We start from the raw sequence: 17,230 nt of genomic DNA, 5'->3' as shown, positions 1-17,230 counted from the left end.
AGAAAATAAAAGAAAGAATGAGATATGTGGTGGAGATGGTATCTGCCAAAACCAGAGAGTTCTAAGTGTTTAAGCTGTAAGTTGTAAGTTCTCCCCGCTTCTGCTCCCTTAAGTCTCTTTATATAGGCTTCCACTGGACTTTGGGCTTTATCTGTCAGTTGCTAAAATCATTTATTTTTATTTAATTAATTAGCAACTTAATTCCTGTCCAATTTCCAATTCTGCCCCTCTTATTTAACCATATTTGCAGTTTTGACCAGAGTTGACTGCTGACTTTGACCAGTTGACCGGAGTTGACCAGTTGACTGCCTATCAGATGCTGACACGTGGCGCAGAGTGCACTTTCTCTCTCCAGACTAGGGTTTGCTGCGTTTAGGGTTTCATGGAGGCTTGTAGGTGCTGCAACGGCGCGGCTGACGGCGCGGCGGTCAGATTTCCGGTGTGGTGGTGTTGCTTCTGGATTCTCGCAAGGATGCAGGTGGTGGCTCGTCAAGCATGGTGTTGGTAGCTGCTGCTGCTGCGCGGAACGCGGGTGGAGTGCGTGACGGCGCTGGTTCGCGTAGATGGTGATGCGTGGTGCGGCGGCGGCTGTGTTTGCGATGGTTGCAGGTGCGCGAACGGTGATCGCGAGTGGCGCCGCTGGATGGTTCGAAGTTGCAGGTGCGGAGGCGAGAAGATGGACGGTGGCTGGTGCAGTGGTGTGCGGAGCTTGCGCGATCTGTGGTGGCGCGAGTGAATGACGAAGAAGATGGTGTTCGTGGAGGTGTTGTGGCGTGGTGCAGATTCCGGTGAAGAGTTCGCGGTTCCGATCTGTTCCTCGTTGCTGTGAAGATGGAAAACGATGGTGGCGCTGCCATAGAGTGCGCGAGGTGCAGAGAACGTGAATGGTGGCCGGCGGGAAAGAGAGGAATGCGCTGGTCTCGCTGCTGGTGCGTTGAAGAAATGGTGGATCTGATAGTGCGGAGAAGGTTCGCACAGATGCAGGTTCGTGGTGGTGGAGCGCGGAGCTGCGATGGTGCTCGGAAAACAAGCTTCCATGGTGGCTGACGGAGATGGCGGCGGCGGCTGCCGTGGCGGGTGGAAGGGAAATTAGGGTTAGGGTTTCATGTGTGAGATGGAAGAGATGATGACGTGGCAAGATCTGAGTGGTCAATTTGGTGAGTGGAGGATTATGACACGTGGCAGCTTATGGTTGGCTAATTTTAAAAGGTGGGGATTGCCACATGGCATGATCTGGTTGAGTGGAGTTTAAATGGTAGGAGGGGTGCAACTTAGTGAAAACTGGGGGTGCAGAACAGGATTTTTGGTGGTCCACTTTGCAGGAGTGTGCAAATAAAATCTGGGGGTGCATTTAGCTCCTGATTTATTCTTTTTCAGAATTTCTTGATTTTGGACTTATTTTGTAACTTTGAATATTTTAAAATCACACTATTAATTGACCAAAAATAAATTCCAGCTGCATTAACAAATGTTAGAATATCCAATAATATTTTATGCAACTAAAATCAATTTTTACGCCACTTTTACCAAAGAAAATTCAATTAAATCCCCAAATTTAAATATTAAATGAGGGCAAAAATTTGAACTCATCAAAAACCTTATATCACATTCCAATCTCAATGGAAACAACGATTAGAAGGAGCAAAACCAAAGACACCTTCATCTTCTTTCTCTTGATTTTAATTTCAATATTCTACTCCTTGCCTCATATATAGATGTGTGTGTATGTACGCTTTTATGGAATTAACAACTATATAATTTTTTTATACATTTTCTTAATTTTATCATTAATGTATGTTTGTATATATATTATATTGATCGATATTTTCTGTTTAAGTCTTTCAAAAATTATGTATTAGTCAGAGTAAAATTAATGTATGTATATCTTTTTTAATTTTAATTATAATAATGTATCTATTTTCAATTTGTATTCTTAATCCAATGATTAAATAAATATAATTTTAAAAATAGTTGAATATATAAATATATATATATATATATAAAGTTTTGCTGAAAATAATAAAATATAATAATTAATATTTATTTATAAGTAAAATTGATACATTCCTCATAATTAAGTTTCTATTGTTCATCACATCAAATATTCATAGAAAATAAAAATGAAAGTCCAATTTAAGTTGTGAATCGTTTTAATGATATGTCAATTGATATCGGAAAAAAAAAACTATAAATAAGAAAATTAGGAAATAAATTATATGAAAACTTTTAAATTATTTAATTAATAAAATTTAAAAAAATTTAATTGTGGATAATTATAATTATGTAATAGCATGTTCTATTTTGCTTTTATAATGAGTGATTTGGTTGAATGGTAAATGAAGCATTATATTATCCATGCTATTACATGAAATAAAAAAAAATAACGTTATCTATTGAAACTAATGATGTCCCAAAAATGAAATGGGAAAAAAATTTGAAAAGGAGATACATAAATATATAGAGAAAAAGAAATATGAAAAGTCATAATTCTTTTTTTCTCTTTATGTAAAATTTAATAGTAGATTGTAACTATCTTAAAATTTGGCATAAGTCCTTGTGGAAATGACACTTGTTCAGTTTATTACATCAACTAAATAAACTTTCTAAAGGAAAATCATCACCTAACACTATAAAATATTTACATATTAGCTCCAAAATATTTGTTGGCTATTCTGCAGCTAATCCTGCGCTAACAACTTTTGCGAAAGATTAACTATCAAATTGCTAGAAAATATTTTTTTTTTTTGCTAAATCCATGTTGCTAAGTATAGAAAGATATAATTTCACGCTATTTTGTGGTCAATTCGTCGCTAATTCTTCGTTAATTAAGGTGAGAAAGTTCTATAATTTCTATATAATCTGTAGCTACTTTCTCGCAACTTTGCTCACATAAGTTTGTAGCTAATGTTTCACAACATTGCTTTCAGTACTCCGTACCTAATTTGTCACAATTTTGTTCTAGCTAATCCGTAGCTTATTTGTTGCAATTTTGTTCTCACCAAACAGTAGCTAGTTTTCTGCAATTATGTTCTCTCTAATCTATAAATAATTTTTCGCACATTTGTTCTCGTTAACCCATAGTTAATTTTTCACAATTCTATTCTCACTAATCCTTAGCTAATTAGTTGCAATTCTATTCTTGTTAATCCTTCACAAATTTTTGGCGTCGCTAATAGGAACTTATGCCAAAATATTTGGTAGTCTTATTGAATTTCAAATTTTCTTGTGAATCCTTGTAGATATTTATTAGTTTTTCATTATAGTGTTTTGATCTTTCTATGCTTACTTGCCTTGTAGTTACTTATTGTATGCAAGGTGAAAAATTGGTTGAAAATTTGATTCTTTATACTGAGATAGAGAGAACAACAAGGAGAAATAATAGTAAAAGAAGATTTTAGAAGCAGATAGATAAGGACAGGCAACAACAGGAAGTGTCGTCCACTTAATTTAAATTCTAGAAGGACATATAGAGCAAATGGCAGCCCTAGAAATGTAGGTGGAACAGGGAATCAAAGTGTTCATGGATACGAGAATTATTACGTCGACTCAATATACTTGCTGAAGAAAAATCAGCGCCTAACATGTGCCTTTTGATTACTATAGTGATTACAATGATAATTCCAAGGATTACTTTAAAGATGTTGATAGGATTCAATCTCATCGTCCTACTAATGAGTCATTATTTTTCCTTATTCCATTATCTTTTTATGCGCATCCTGAGGGTTGTTTAATGATTAATTATCTTTTTTTAGTGCATTTCGCTGAATTGAGCTTCATTAGGTCTTTATTTTGAATTTTGAGTAATTTGGTATCAATTGGTCTAATTTTTGTTTCTAATTGTTTTTAGGTGTTTTGTGGAGCAAATTTTGGAGCTTGGACATTAATCTTAAGATGAAGAGAGAGTTTCCACATCATTACCACACGTCTGCACCATGTCATTTAGCCTTTCCACATCATTAGGCCACCATTTTTCAACCCATAATGGTATATTCGTAATTTTGAGTGGTAGAATGGCAATTTTGTAATTATAAGCAATTGTGGTGATGTGACCACATTTTTTAGAGGGTTTCCTTAGAGTAGAGCACACTCTCTTCTTTCCCATTCGGTTTTTGACGTTCTAAGAGTAGCACCCACTTAGGGTTTTTTGGATTTTGATGATTTGAGACCATTGGAGCACCACCCAACTTAAGGTTTTCATCCCATTCAATAAAATTTGTGTTTGTTCACTCTTTCCCTACTCTTCTAATGCAATTTCTTTCTGTTTCAATAATTTTTCAAATTCCATGTCTAGCTAAGCTTTTGGTATTGATTCCTTGAAGAAATTGAAATGAAACTATGAGGTTGTTGTTCGTTTTGAATTTCTGTTCTGGTTTGTCCTTCTTCAATTTGTGTTTTCATGGGAAAATATGAAATTGATGAATGCTTAATCTTAATTTCGTGTTTCTACACCTAAAGCGACTTATGATCATGCATAACGAGTGTGGGTCGTTCATAGTATGCTTAATATGTCGGTGTTAATTGCTTGAAATATGCTTGGCTTAATGGCATATTTAACTCGTGTTAATTATCTCTTAGTTGATAAATTTTGGGTTTCATGGGAGCAAATTGGATAGAACAATTAAGTGTGTAATCTGTGATTGGTGAAATTTTAGTTGAATCAAGAAATCAATACGTTTTGAAATTTGTTTAACTAAGTTTTGCAATTGCATTTTGTTAATTTTGTGTTTAAAACCGAATCTTCCAAACCAAGCCCCCCTAGTGTTGAACTGCAATCTAGAACCTTTGAGTGAAAACAATGGTCACTAGGAGATGACCTTGGGTTAACTCCTGAGTATTGCATTTAAATGTTTTTTTTATTTCCTTATTTCTTTTCATTTTTTAGTAGAGAAACAACAATTTCCATGTTCGAAATAAAATGTACAAATGAGCAATCCATGAAAAAAACAGGTGCGCACAACCACACTTATTGTGCGCAACCACACATACAAAAGAACCCATTCCCAAAACAATTCTAAAGCTCAAAAATTTTGTAAGGTAGGATGAATCATGGTTTTTCATGCTAAAGGATTGTAATGAGCTATAAAACAATGAAAGGGTATGCAAGCTCAAAAAGGGCTATCAAAGGAAACAATCCAAGGTAGGCTCATCTGGCTATAGGCTCATCGAAACAAAATTGCCTAAATCATATCCAAACATGCATATTAATCAAAAAAAGCATTAGAAAGAGTCAAGCCAATGCTACTATGCAAGCATTCAAAAGGCATATATCACATAACAATGAACAGAGAATGGCTCAAATCTTCACATAGGGTAAAACAATTCAAAAGCAACTTAAAATGCAAAGACAAAGCATTGTTTTGATGAGTCATTATTTTTCCTTAGTCCATTGCCTTTTTGTGCTCATCTTGAGGGTTGTTTAGTGCTTAATTGTCTTTTGTTAGTGCATTTTCCTCAATTTGGCTTCATTGGACCATTATTCCGAATTTTGACTAATTTGGTATTAATTGGTCTAATTTTTGTTTCTAATTGTTTTTAGGTATTTTGTGGAAAATATTTTGGAGCTTGGACATTAATCTTAAGATAAAGAGAGAGTTTCCACATCATTACCACATCTGCGCCATGTCATTTAGCCTGTCCACGTCATTGGGGCGCCATTTTTTGGGCCACCATTTTTCAGCCCATAATGGCATTTTTGTAATTCTAAGTGGCAGAATGATAGTTTTGTAATTATAAGCAACTGTGGTTATGTGACCACGTATTTTAGAGGGTTTCCTTAGACTAGAGCACACTTTCATCTTCCCCATTCAGTTTTTGACGTTCTAAGAGCAGCACCCACTTAGGGTTTTTTCATTTTTGATGATTGGAGACCATTGGAGCACCACCCAACTTAGGGTTTTCGTCCTCTTCAATAAAAAATTGTGTTTGTTCACTCTTTCCCTACTCTTCTAATGCAATTTCGTTTCTATTTGAATTGTTTTTCGAATTCCATGTCTAGCTAAGCTTTTGGTATTGATTCCTTAATGAAATTGAAATGAAACCATGAGGTTGTTGTTCGTTTTGAAATTTTGTTCTGGTTTGCCCTTCTTCAAGTTGCATTTTCATGGTAGAAATACGAAATTGATGGATGCTTAATCATAATTTCGTGTTTCTACACCTAAAGCAACTTATATTCATGCTTAATGAGTGTGGGTCGTTCATAATATGCTTAATCTGTGGGTGTTAATTGCTTGAAGTATGCTTGGCTTAATGGCATATGTAACTCGTGTTAATTATTGCTTAGTTGATTAATTTTGGGTTTCATGGAAGCAAGTTGGATAGAACAATTAATTGTGTAATCTGTGATTGGTGAAATTTCAGTTGAATCAAGGAATCAATACGTGTTGAAATCTATTTAATTAAGTTTTGCAATTACGTTTTGTTAATTTTGTGTTTAAAATTGAATCTGCCAAACCAACACCCTCTTGTTGAATCTGGAACCTTTGAGTGAAAACAATGGTCACTGGAAGACAACCTTGGGTTAATTCCTAAGTACTGCATTTACATAGTTTTATTAGGTCGAGTACGACCTCGATCACCTACGCCACACCCCCTTTCCATTTTTTCTTTTTATTCAATTTTAAAATGTTGTTAACACTTTCAATATTTGGTTTTTTGATATCATTATATAGCTTTTACTTCCAAGCAATAAGCAAAAATAAATCAATAATTAGCCAATCAATCTCTTCTTTTCTTGTAATTATAAAATGTTAAAGTTTTTCAAATTGTGACTTTGGAAATTAAAATGTCGAGTTTCACGGTTTTGTATATTGTGAGCTAAAGTAGTATATTGTAATTTTGAAGAATCATGCCTGTCACAATTTTTGGAGTAATTAGGGAAATTGGAGTAAATTTAGGATGTGTAAGCTTTTAAAGCACGAATAGATGATTTGATTCTACATTATAATGCTTTCAAATTCTAGATAAATCATGTGCAACAATTTTTTAGACAAATGAGAACTTGAGAGATTTGTTTTGATTTCGAATGTATGATGTTATACATATATACCAAAAAATCAATGCATGCATTGGTTTTGGTGTGTTGTTTATGGTGATTCACAATTGCACAAATATTAATACATTTATGAATCAATAAATAAATAAACTAATATATATATATATATACACACGTGTGAAATTTTATTCCAGTGAATTTATTTCCTAAAAAAGTTACTAATATTATTTTTGAAAAAAAAACATATTATGTTTTTATATATAGTTTTGAACGAAAAATATTATGATCTTATTTTTAATATATTACACAACAAAATATAACATCAATTTATTTTAAAAAAAATCGTTATAAAAAAAATTATTATGACCTTTATTAATATTAATTAAAGAAAGCATAAAATTCTAAATTTACTAAAGTTGACAAAGTTTGAACTTAGAAAGAGTTAACAAAGAATTGACTTTAATCCCCGGTAATATTAAGATATTTCAATTGAAATTCCATTCATAAAATATAAAAGACTTCAATTTTAGAAAAAGAAGTGAAAAATATAAATGAAATACATAAATTTATAAAAGGAAAAAATTGCAATATACATTTACATTTTTTTATAAAATGTAGTACGTAACAAGTTGTTTCAATTTTGTTTATAATAACTAATATGGATAACATCAAAAGTAAACATTGCACTATATATATATATATATATATATATATATATATATATATATATATATATATATATATATATATATATATATATATATATATATATATATATATATATCAACCAAACTCAAGGGTTATTGTCTAAAGTCAAGAATATATAAACTCTTGAAAATAATTGAGAAGAAGAACATCAATAAATATAATGAAAAGAGAATAATTTTATTTCGTTCGAATTAGATATTAAAGGTACAATTAATGACTTAATTCCCCACACAATCAGAGAGAAGGTCAAAAAAAAGATGATAAGCACCTCAACATGGATAATCGCATAAGCACTCCCCAGTGACGCTACAATGAGCACTTGCTCCTGCTCCATATTTCTTTGGACAATCAACCAAGCAATTATCGCTTTCACAGTAGTCATATAGCTTCACTTCACACACTTTTCCCTCTATCATTTTCAATGGTCCATCGCTTTCTGTTAACAAAAGATACATAATATCTTCAATGTTAAGCCATTAGTCTCAACTTCACAAACTTATTTTAAACCAAAAATCAACTTCAAAACCTTATATCACATACCAATCTCAATGGAAACAATGATTAGAAGGAGCAAAACCAAAGACACCTTCATCTTCATTCTCTTGACTTTATTTTCAATATTCTACTCCTTGTCTCATATATAGATGTGTGTGTATGTATGTTTTTATGAAATTAATAGCCATATAATTTTTTTATACAATTTTTTTAATTTTATCATTAATGTATGTCTATATATATATATATATATATATATATATATATATATATATATATATATAATATATTATATTGTTGGATATTTCCTATTTAAGTCTTTCAAAAATTATGTATTAGTCAGAGTAAAATTAATATATGTATTTTTTTTTCATATTAGTTGTAATAATGTATCTATTCTCAATTTGTATTCTTAATTCAATGATTAAATGTTGTATTAAATAAACATATTTTTAAAAACTATTAATTATATATATATAGAATTTTTTTGCTGAAAATAATAAAATATAAGAATTAATATTTATTTATAAGTAAAATTGATAGATTTCTCATAATTAATTTACTATCGTTCATCACATCAAATATTCGTAAAAAATAAAAATGAAGGTCCAATTTAAGTTGTAAATCATTTTAATGCTATGTCAATTTATATCGAAAAAAAAACTATAAATAACAAATTTTGGAAAAACAATTATATGAAAACTTTTAAATTATTTTATATATAAACTGTAACACCCCATTTAATTAAGTACGTAAAATTAAAGGAATGTTACGGGAAAGATAACATAAAAGTGCGGTCTGGGAGTTTTAAACTCAACTCCATACAATCCATGGCACACCACGATGCCCAAAAGAAACTAGAGGAAAAGTTTACCAAGGTACATGAATCTAAGGACAAACAGATACATGGGTCGCAACCCTAAATAAACTCATACGGAAATATAAACTGGCCCACGCGGACTAGGTAGCGGAATCTCCACCCTCCTGTTGCCTACGGGCGTTCCTCACATCTGCTCACACCAACAAGTTGATGATCATCGCAAAAGAGAGTACCACACAGTAGATCACACAACAAAGAAAGTAGGGTAAGCTAGAGCACAAGAAAAATCATTTCATCAATGGAGTCAGATACATATTCATAGTCCCTCACACATACATCACACAAGCATGTTACGACCTTCCAAACAATACACTACGACACGACTCGACTCATTCGGATACGTATAACTTGGTCGGATTCAGCGGACACTTGCACTTGTGGTGGATACCTCTGCTCACCCCCGAGCTATGTGTTACAAGTGTTATAATGGATCAATATTCCCTCACCATAAGGTTAGCCCTTAGTGAATTTCGGGCCTCCTGCTACTCTCACCACAGGAGTCAGTCCGCTCTAGGTGAGACTAACTGACCCCTTAGAGCGCCAGGATGTGACCTTACCTTGAATCCTTACCTAATTATACAGATGGGGCACCACCATGGGCACCCACTAACAGGGGCCATGGAATTACGTCCCAACCACTGAAGCGCGACCCTGAAAGTCTCACCTAGAGACCTCAAGGTATTACGCACTGACACAGACAAAACCTGGTCACATAGTCAAATAGTATGCAATTATATAATTCATTATGTCAACCTTTCGAACCAATACCTTTCATGTTTCAAATTCCAACTCAATCCAACTCATCATAACCCATCCATGCACATAGGATTTCAACCCATCTCGTTATCATGCCTCTTTGATAATAACCAACTCATTTATTTCACATGCCAAGTCCATACCAAACCCGTCATCTACAATTCATGAATCATGCCAAGCATACATAATATTTCATTATATACATGTTTCTCATCATAACATCCATTTCCAAACCAACACTAATCATCCAATAACAAACCAGCATCCAAATAGCACATTGTCTCACCCAGCCCCTCGCTCAGGCTGAAGGGTCTCGCTCAGGCAAGACGAGCTCGCTCAGGCAAGCCCCACTTCGCCTAGACGAGGGCTCGAAGAACATCCAAAAACCAACACGGGATCTTGCTTAGGCGAGACCCCTCTCGTTTAGGCGAGACGCTCGCTCGCTCAAAAATACTGAGCGGGTCGCGTGGGCGACCTCTCGCGTAAAAAAGGGCTTGGGTGAGCCCCTGCTCATCTCGCCTAGGCGAGACTAGCTTGCTTGGGCGAGATTTGCAGGTCTCGCCACTGTTTTCCTGCAACAATGACACCCACCATTCCAAACAACAGACTTATGCGTTCCAAACCAACATAGCATCATACCAACCACACAAAAACGGAAATGACAGCCAAACAACATTGAACAACCGAATATAAGAGAAGGGTCTTAGCTTCCCTACCTGGAAAAAGGCCAACAATTGGGTTCCTAGTGCGAACAGGAAACGCAGCAGCTCCCAAGGCAACTTAGTGAACTGGAAAACACAAGGACAGAGTGGCACGAAGTATTTAGTACGACTCTAGACTGAACTCGAAGCAACTGAGATAAGAACAAGGAGGTGTGGGATGGGATACAACTTACATGGAACGAACTGGCTCAAACAAACGTGACGGAGCTTCAAGGCTGAACCCTAGCAGAGTGACGGCTGCAGCTCTAAGCACCAAGGGAGGGGATTCTGAAAGTGCACAATGAAACAGTTAGGGCAGACTTCGGTGACTTTATCCCTTAGGCCCAACAGCTCAACGGTAGCCCTTAGAACTTTAGGGCAGAAAATTGGGCTTTACATAAACTTTAAAAGTTTTTAATTATGGGTAGTTATAATTACGTAATAGCATGTTCTATTTCCTTTTATAACCTATGATTTGGTTGAATGGTAAATGAAGCATTATATTATCCACGTTATTGTCAACATGAATGGTAAATGTGAATTTTAATAAAAATAAAATTTTCAGTATAACATTTATATAAAAATTAAATTTGGTTAATTTTGATGGAGACAAAATTGGGACTGAATTGAATATATGTCACGAGATACTAACACATGGCAATGACACTAAACTGACACGTGACAATGACATTGGTTTGGCACGTGGCACTAACACTGCCACATGTTACAATGTTGACTTGACACGTGGACAACATTTTTAAAATTAAAAAAATTAAAAACAAAATTTAAAAAATTTAAAAAAATCCGAAGTGACATGTGGCAGTTATTGTTCACCTTCCGTAAACGATTTAAACGGCATTTGTAAAAAGAACCAAATTGATCATAATTTACAAAAATTAGGACCATTTTAAACATTTCCAAAAAATGAGAACCAAATGAAACAAAGCTTCCGAAAATTAGGACCAATAAAGTATTTAAGCCAAATTGAAATTAGTCCATCTTTCAATTTTTGGCCTAATTTAGTGTTCAAACTTTAGAACTACGTGGATTTAGTCCTTTTAACCAAATTTTATTAAGTTTATTTAACGTTTCAAATGCATTTCACAATAGCATTTGAGTTTTTTACACAGTTTGACACGTTTTCGCTTCAATGTTGACTAAGAAGCTACCATGAAACGTGTTTGAAACGTTAAATAAACTTAACAAAATTTGGTTAAAAAGACTAAATTTATGCAGTTCTAAAGTTGTTGGACTAAATTAGGCCAAATTTTTGAAGAATGTCTAATTTCAATTTTCACTTAAAGTTAAAGGACCATAAACATATTTAACCCTTTTTTATTATTATAGGATATAGTTGTTAATTTGTGTTTGAATGATTAAATGTTTCCTATATTAAGATTATATTGCATTGTGTTTGTTGATGTATGATTGTTTATAAAATTGGTGTAATGATAATAGGTTGATTAGTTATTTATGAGTGGAAATGCTAATCTAAGGTGAGTCAAAGGGTTGGTAAGTATGACTAGTGCAGAGTATTACTAGTTTATTCAATAGTGTAGTCTTCTGGAAGCAATTTGATGTTCATTGTGCCTTCGATTTGAATTCTAGTGGAAGTTGAAATTTTCTGGTTGCCTTTAGCCATTCCTGAAATGGCCTGTTTTCTTGGATCAATTTTGTTGTTGATCATTAGTCATTGGGGTGATCACCAACACAGAAATCACACCTTTGAATTTGTTGAGATGTGTTAGTCATTGCTACTTTGGCTTGCATTTTAGAAATTTGTTTTTTGATCTCCTTCATTTGCTATGAAATCAACTTATTTTGAGCTAAGATTGCATTGTGTGTGTCTAGTTCCAGGATGTCTCCTATCATGTTGTACATGGTGGTCACTTTCTACTAAGGATTCTATGATATTAGTTTCTTCAACTACATCATTTGTCATCATAGATCCTCCTACAGAAACATCCAAAAGCATTTTGGTTTATGTCGTAAGCCCGCTATAGAACATATTGAGTTCTGCCACATCATCAAAGCCATGATTTGGACATTTTCTGAGAAGAGAATTGTATATCTCCCATGCTTCACATAAAGGCTCATATAATCTTTGTGAGAAAGTTGCAAATGTTGATTTAGCACCTACATATCTTGATGGTGGGAAGAATCTGGTCAAGAATTTTCTTTCCACATCCTTTCAATTCACCAAACTTTGATTTGGTGGAGATTGTAGCCATATTTTTGTGTTTCCTATTAAGAAGAAGAGAAATAATTTAAACATGTTGCATCATCATCCTCTCTTCATATTCCCATGGTATCACATAACTTATAGAAGATTGTTAGGTGATTGTAGGGGTCTTCATTGTCCAATCCTGCAAACTGATTCGCAACTATTAATGACAATAAGGCATGTTTCATTTCCACCCCCTTTGTAGGACTAACTATGCTTGGAAATTGCCTTTCCCCTTGTCGCTGCACATAATCTCCTGGCAATCTCCTTTGTTCAGTACATTCTGCAATTTGTTCTTCTTGGTGCTGCTGAATTAAACTTGGAAAAAGGTGAATTTTCTTCAATCTATCATTACTTCTCAAGTTGTGCTTGTTGTTTCTTCTTTCTGTTCTTGTTATTTCTCCTAGTAGTCTTCTCTATTTCTAGATCAAACAACAAGATTTTTTTTATGTTCTCTTCTTAGCATGCAACAATTAAATCAAGATCAAGTAAGCAAAGCAAAGTAATAGTATAAAACAAAATCAAATAAATTACTACTGCATAGATTTCACAAATATACAACAAACCTAAGATGATTACAAATAAATATTTTTATCTAAGCACAAATCCCCGACAACGGCATTAAAACCTTGTTGAGACCCCTAGTTGAGGGTGTAACTTATCTAGCAAGTTCACTAGTTTGATTGTAGCACAACAAGGTTGTATCCAAAGGGATTTGGTTTGATAAAATAGTAATCTATAATCTACTTCAATTTTTGCAATAAAATAATAGCAAGGATTTGGTTTAACAGTTTGAAAACATATTTGAATAAAAGTTAAGATAAGTGATGTTAATTAAGGTGTTGGGATTGAACTTGGCTTTTTTCATTCAACGACACTACCCTTGATTATCTATAGGTTATGTTCTTTGTTTTAGTGTTCCTCGAAGTACTCTTAACTATAATTCTAACACCATTCTTATGTATTAGAACTAAAGGGTGTCAAACGTAGGGTGATTCCCACCTAGGTGGAGGAACCTTGCAATAAGAACAAGACTTTTTAAACAAACTAAAGTCGTAGATTCATCCCTAATATCTGCCAAGCATTAGGATATTTGATTGGATCTAAACACTAGACTAGTTCCCATTGTATCTAGTGTTGATGAAGTATGATGATTGGCCAAGTCACCAAAGCAATAAGAACAAATCAAATAACTAACACATAACACAAGAACATAACACATATCAAATCAAGTGCAGTACAAAGAGTTTAGAATTTACATCTCATCCCAACTAGGAACAAGTTAGTTGCTCATAATGATGTTTACAACAAATACATAGAGTATCTTTCCTCCTTCCATAACTTACTAAAGATGTTCTAATAGAAACTTAAGCTCTTTAAGAAGTTTCTTTCTCTAGAATGATTTACAAAATCAACATGAAAATAACATAGGCATGCTCTATCATCAACCATGTGGTTTTCCCCTAGGTGGGTTTTGCTTCCAAGGTTGGACAATCAACTTGGTGATCGACAATTTTCCTCCTCATGTGGGTTTTCTCTTAAAGCTCAGCTATCATTCTAGAGCTTGAGGTTTCCTTACACTGAAGGTTTCCTCATATGTGGCTCATTGCCAATATCGCTGCTCAGTTGCAGGCTTATATTTTGAATCTTTAAAATTCATCATCACTTATGGATGAGCTGCAATTTTGGGGCTTAGCACCAACTTTTCAATTCCCTTCATGTTTCCGACAAAAATAACACAAATATGTTAAATTCCACTTTTTGTAACTTTTTTATACCTCATTCTATATTTTAATGCAAAAGGGGTTGTTTTACTGAATTTTACATTGAATTTATTTAATATAAGTGTCTAAATGATATGAAATTTTACTAAAACTAAACACTTATCAACTAGTTATAGTCATAAAAAGAAATCCTTCATACATTAATCAAACTTTCAAGTTTTGGGGCTTATCTACAAACACAACCCAACGTGGCTGGAAGATATTCTGAGATATATTTGTTCGTGTGAATATTCATATATTAACATTATATGTGACCAAATTTTGATAGTTTGACAAAATATTTTATATATCAAGTAAGATATCACATTATTATTATTATTATTATTATTATTATTATTATTATTATTATTATTCAGCTAATTATCATATATGAGATAAGTTGTTATTTTATTGATATTATTTGATATCATCTTTGTATTACCAATTTTATCACTTTAGTCACAGGACCCAAAAGCCCTACAAATACACATGGTATTTCAACAGAAAATACACATAATTCTCTACTCTCTTTGTTACTCATGAAGATATCCAAACTCTCTTACTAACTTAAGCGTTAAAGAGTGTTTTGTAAGTAGATCTCCCTTGTGGTTCAACTCTCATGAGCATACACCAGGATCCTCCAATCCACTCAGATCTTATTGCGTGTTTAGAGGTCTACACTGAGGATCCATGTAAGAACATCATGCATCAACATAGTCCTAACTCATCACAAGGAAACCAAGGACTCTTCGTTCAACTAACATACTTTGAGACATTTTAACAAGGATTACAAAACTTGATTACTATGATACATCATACATTATCTTAGTCAATAATTTATACGCACAATATAGACTCAAATACGAAAGAATAATTGAAAAGTATAAAATAATAAAAGATTATATACATAACTTCTTTTCATTATTGTATATTTAATTATAATTTATTTATTTTATTCTTATTTTTTATATAAATTTCTTGAATTATATAATATAATATTCAAAATGTTTTACGATTTAAAATAAAAACATAAAACAATAAGTCAAACAAAAACTTGAAACATAATTTAATTAAAGAAACATAATGGACTAGTATATAGCTAAAGAAATTAAATGAAAATAAATTAATTAATTAAGGAACTGAAAAAATATATTAGATAGAATATAGTTAAATAACAAGAACATAAATAATAAAAGGATCAATATATCATTAAAAGTAAAATTAAATAATAAAAAATTAAAAGAATAAAAAGAACCAATATATTATTAGAACAAAAATAAATAATAATAATAATAACAATAATAATAATAATAATCATAATAATAATAATAGTATACCAATTAATAAGAAGAAAGTATTTTTAAATAACAAGAATATGAATATAAAATTATTTAAATTATACAAATATAAAATATAAAGAATAAAATAAGTTAAATAGTAAAAATAAAAAACAAGAAGAGGACCATTGTATCATTTAAAACAAATTAAGTAACATAAAAAAATAAATTAAATAAAATATATATAACTCCAATAAATAAAATAAACATAATTTATTAATATTATTATAAAAATAACTAATATCACTCTTGTTATCAAGCATGACAAAATATGATGTTTGCATCTTTTCTTGATAGTTTTTACTCTATTTCTTACTAACCTAGTATGGGTATTGTTTTTACGAAGTCAAGATAGTACCTCGTAAGGGCTTGATAACTCTAAATGGGTTCCTTCTTTTGGGTGCGGTGCTCGTTCTTCAAGTTCTCGTCCTTTTCCAAGTAAAATATGAGAGTATACCTGCAAAAGGTACTCTGAAGTTCAAGTTAAAAAAAAAACTCCTCAATAGTCAAATCTTATATTTAACAATTAATGAAAAAAATATCTTAATTACCTAGGTCCATATGTATTTATATTAATTTTGTAAGGTTATTACCTAACCATTTATTGGAGGCCCACTTGTCAGGTGATCCGATGAACTCCATCTAATTTCTAACTAAGTTCTTTTTGTGATGTATGGGGTTGAATACTTGTCGGTCTGCCAAAAGTATATCTTGTCACAGGATGCTTACTTTGTACAGCTGATTAGATTTAGCATTATTCTGTTAGGGCTAGTGAGTGCTCGACTAAGGCTTTTGCAGAAGGTTGATGACTAATTGAACTCAAACAATACAAGTATGAATCAAACTTTAAAAAGTTTTAAACATTTTTGCATTTAAAAATTCAATTTATCATTTTAAACATAATAATTAATTATGTTAAGTTTATAATATATTATCTTAAATTAGACTAAGCATAAATTTTATCTAATTTGGAAGATAATTGATTAAGAAAAGTGAATAATGGATTATGTGAGTCATACCAAAATGCTTATTATCGTAGATAATCAATTATGAACAATGAATAGTTCATTATGTCAACTAAATTTAAATATTTATATTTACATATAATCAATTATGATTAGTTAATAATTAATTATGTTAGCTAAATCTAAAAATGCTTGTTATGGGATATAATAGATTACAGGGTCATGTTAACTCGTGCTCTTTTGGGGCGGAAAACAATAAACAATAAATATTGAATTTTATAAAAGTTCATAGTTAATTGTGACATTAAATGAATTATAACCTTAATAACCATTGATGTAACTTTATTTCATTTAAAGGACAACAATATTCATAAATGTTATATAATTATAATTGATAATTTATTTGATAC

General features: G+C 32.3%; 1 protein-coding gene across 1 annotated transcript; it reads right to left on the bottom strand.

Moving 5' to 3' along the window:
* Positions 1-428: 428 nt before the first annotated feature.
* LOC114175211 (putative uncharacterized protein ENSP00000383309) lies at positions 429-11,390 on the bottom strand. The gene is made up of 3 exons (XM_028059974.1): positions 11,366-11,390; positions 10,726-10,819; positions 429-1,065 (listed from the first exon to the last, which is right to left on the bottom strand). The coding sequence occupies exons 1-3, from the start codon at positions 11,388-11,390 to the stop codon at positions 429-431; spliced, it is 756 nt and encodes a 251-aa protein (XP_027915775.1).
* Positions 11,391-17,230: the final 5,840 nt, after the last annotated feature.

The sequence above is a fragment of the Vigna unguiculata genome, chromosome 3 (assembly GCF_004118075.2).
Source record: "Vigna unguiculata cultivar IT97K-499-35 chromosome 3, ASM411807v1, whole genome shotgun sequence".
In the NCBI taxonomy this organism is placed as follows: Eukaryota; Viridiplantae; Streptophyta; class Magnoliopsida; order Fabales; family Fabaceae; genus Vigna; species Vigna unguiculata.
The sequence above is the reverse complement of the archived record's forward strand: the minus strand, read 5'-3'. Positions and strand labels throughout refer to the sequence as shown.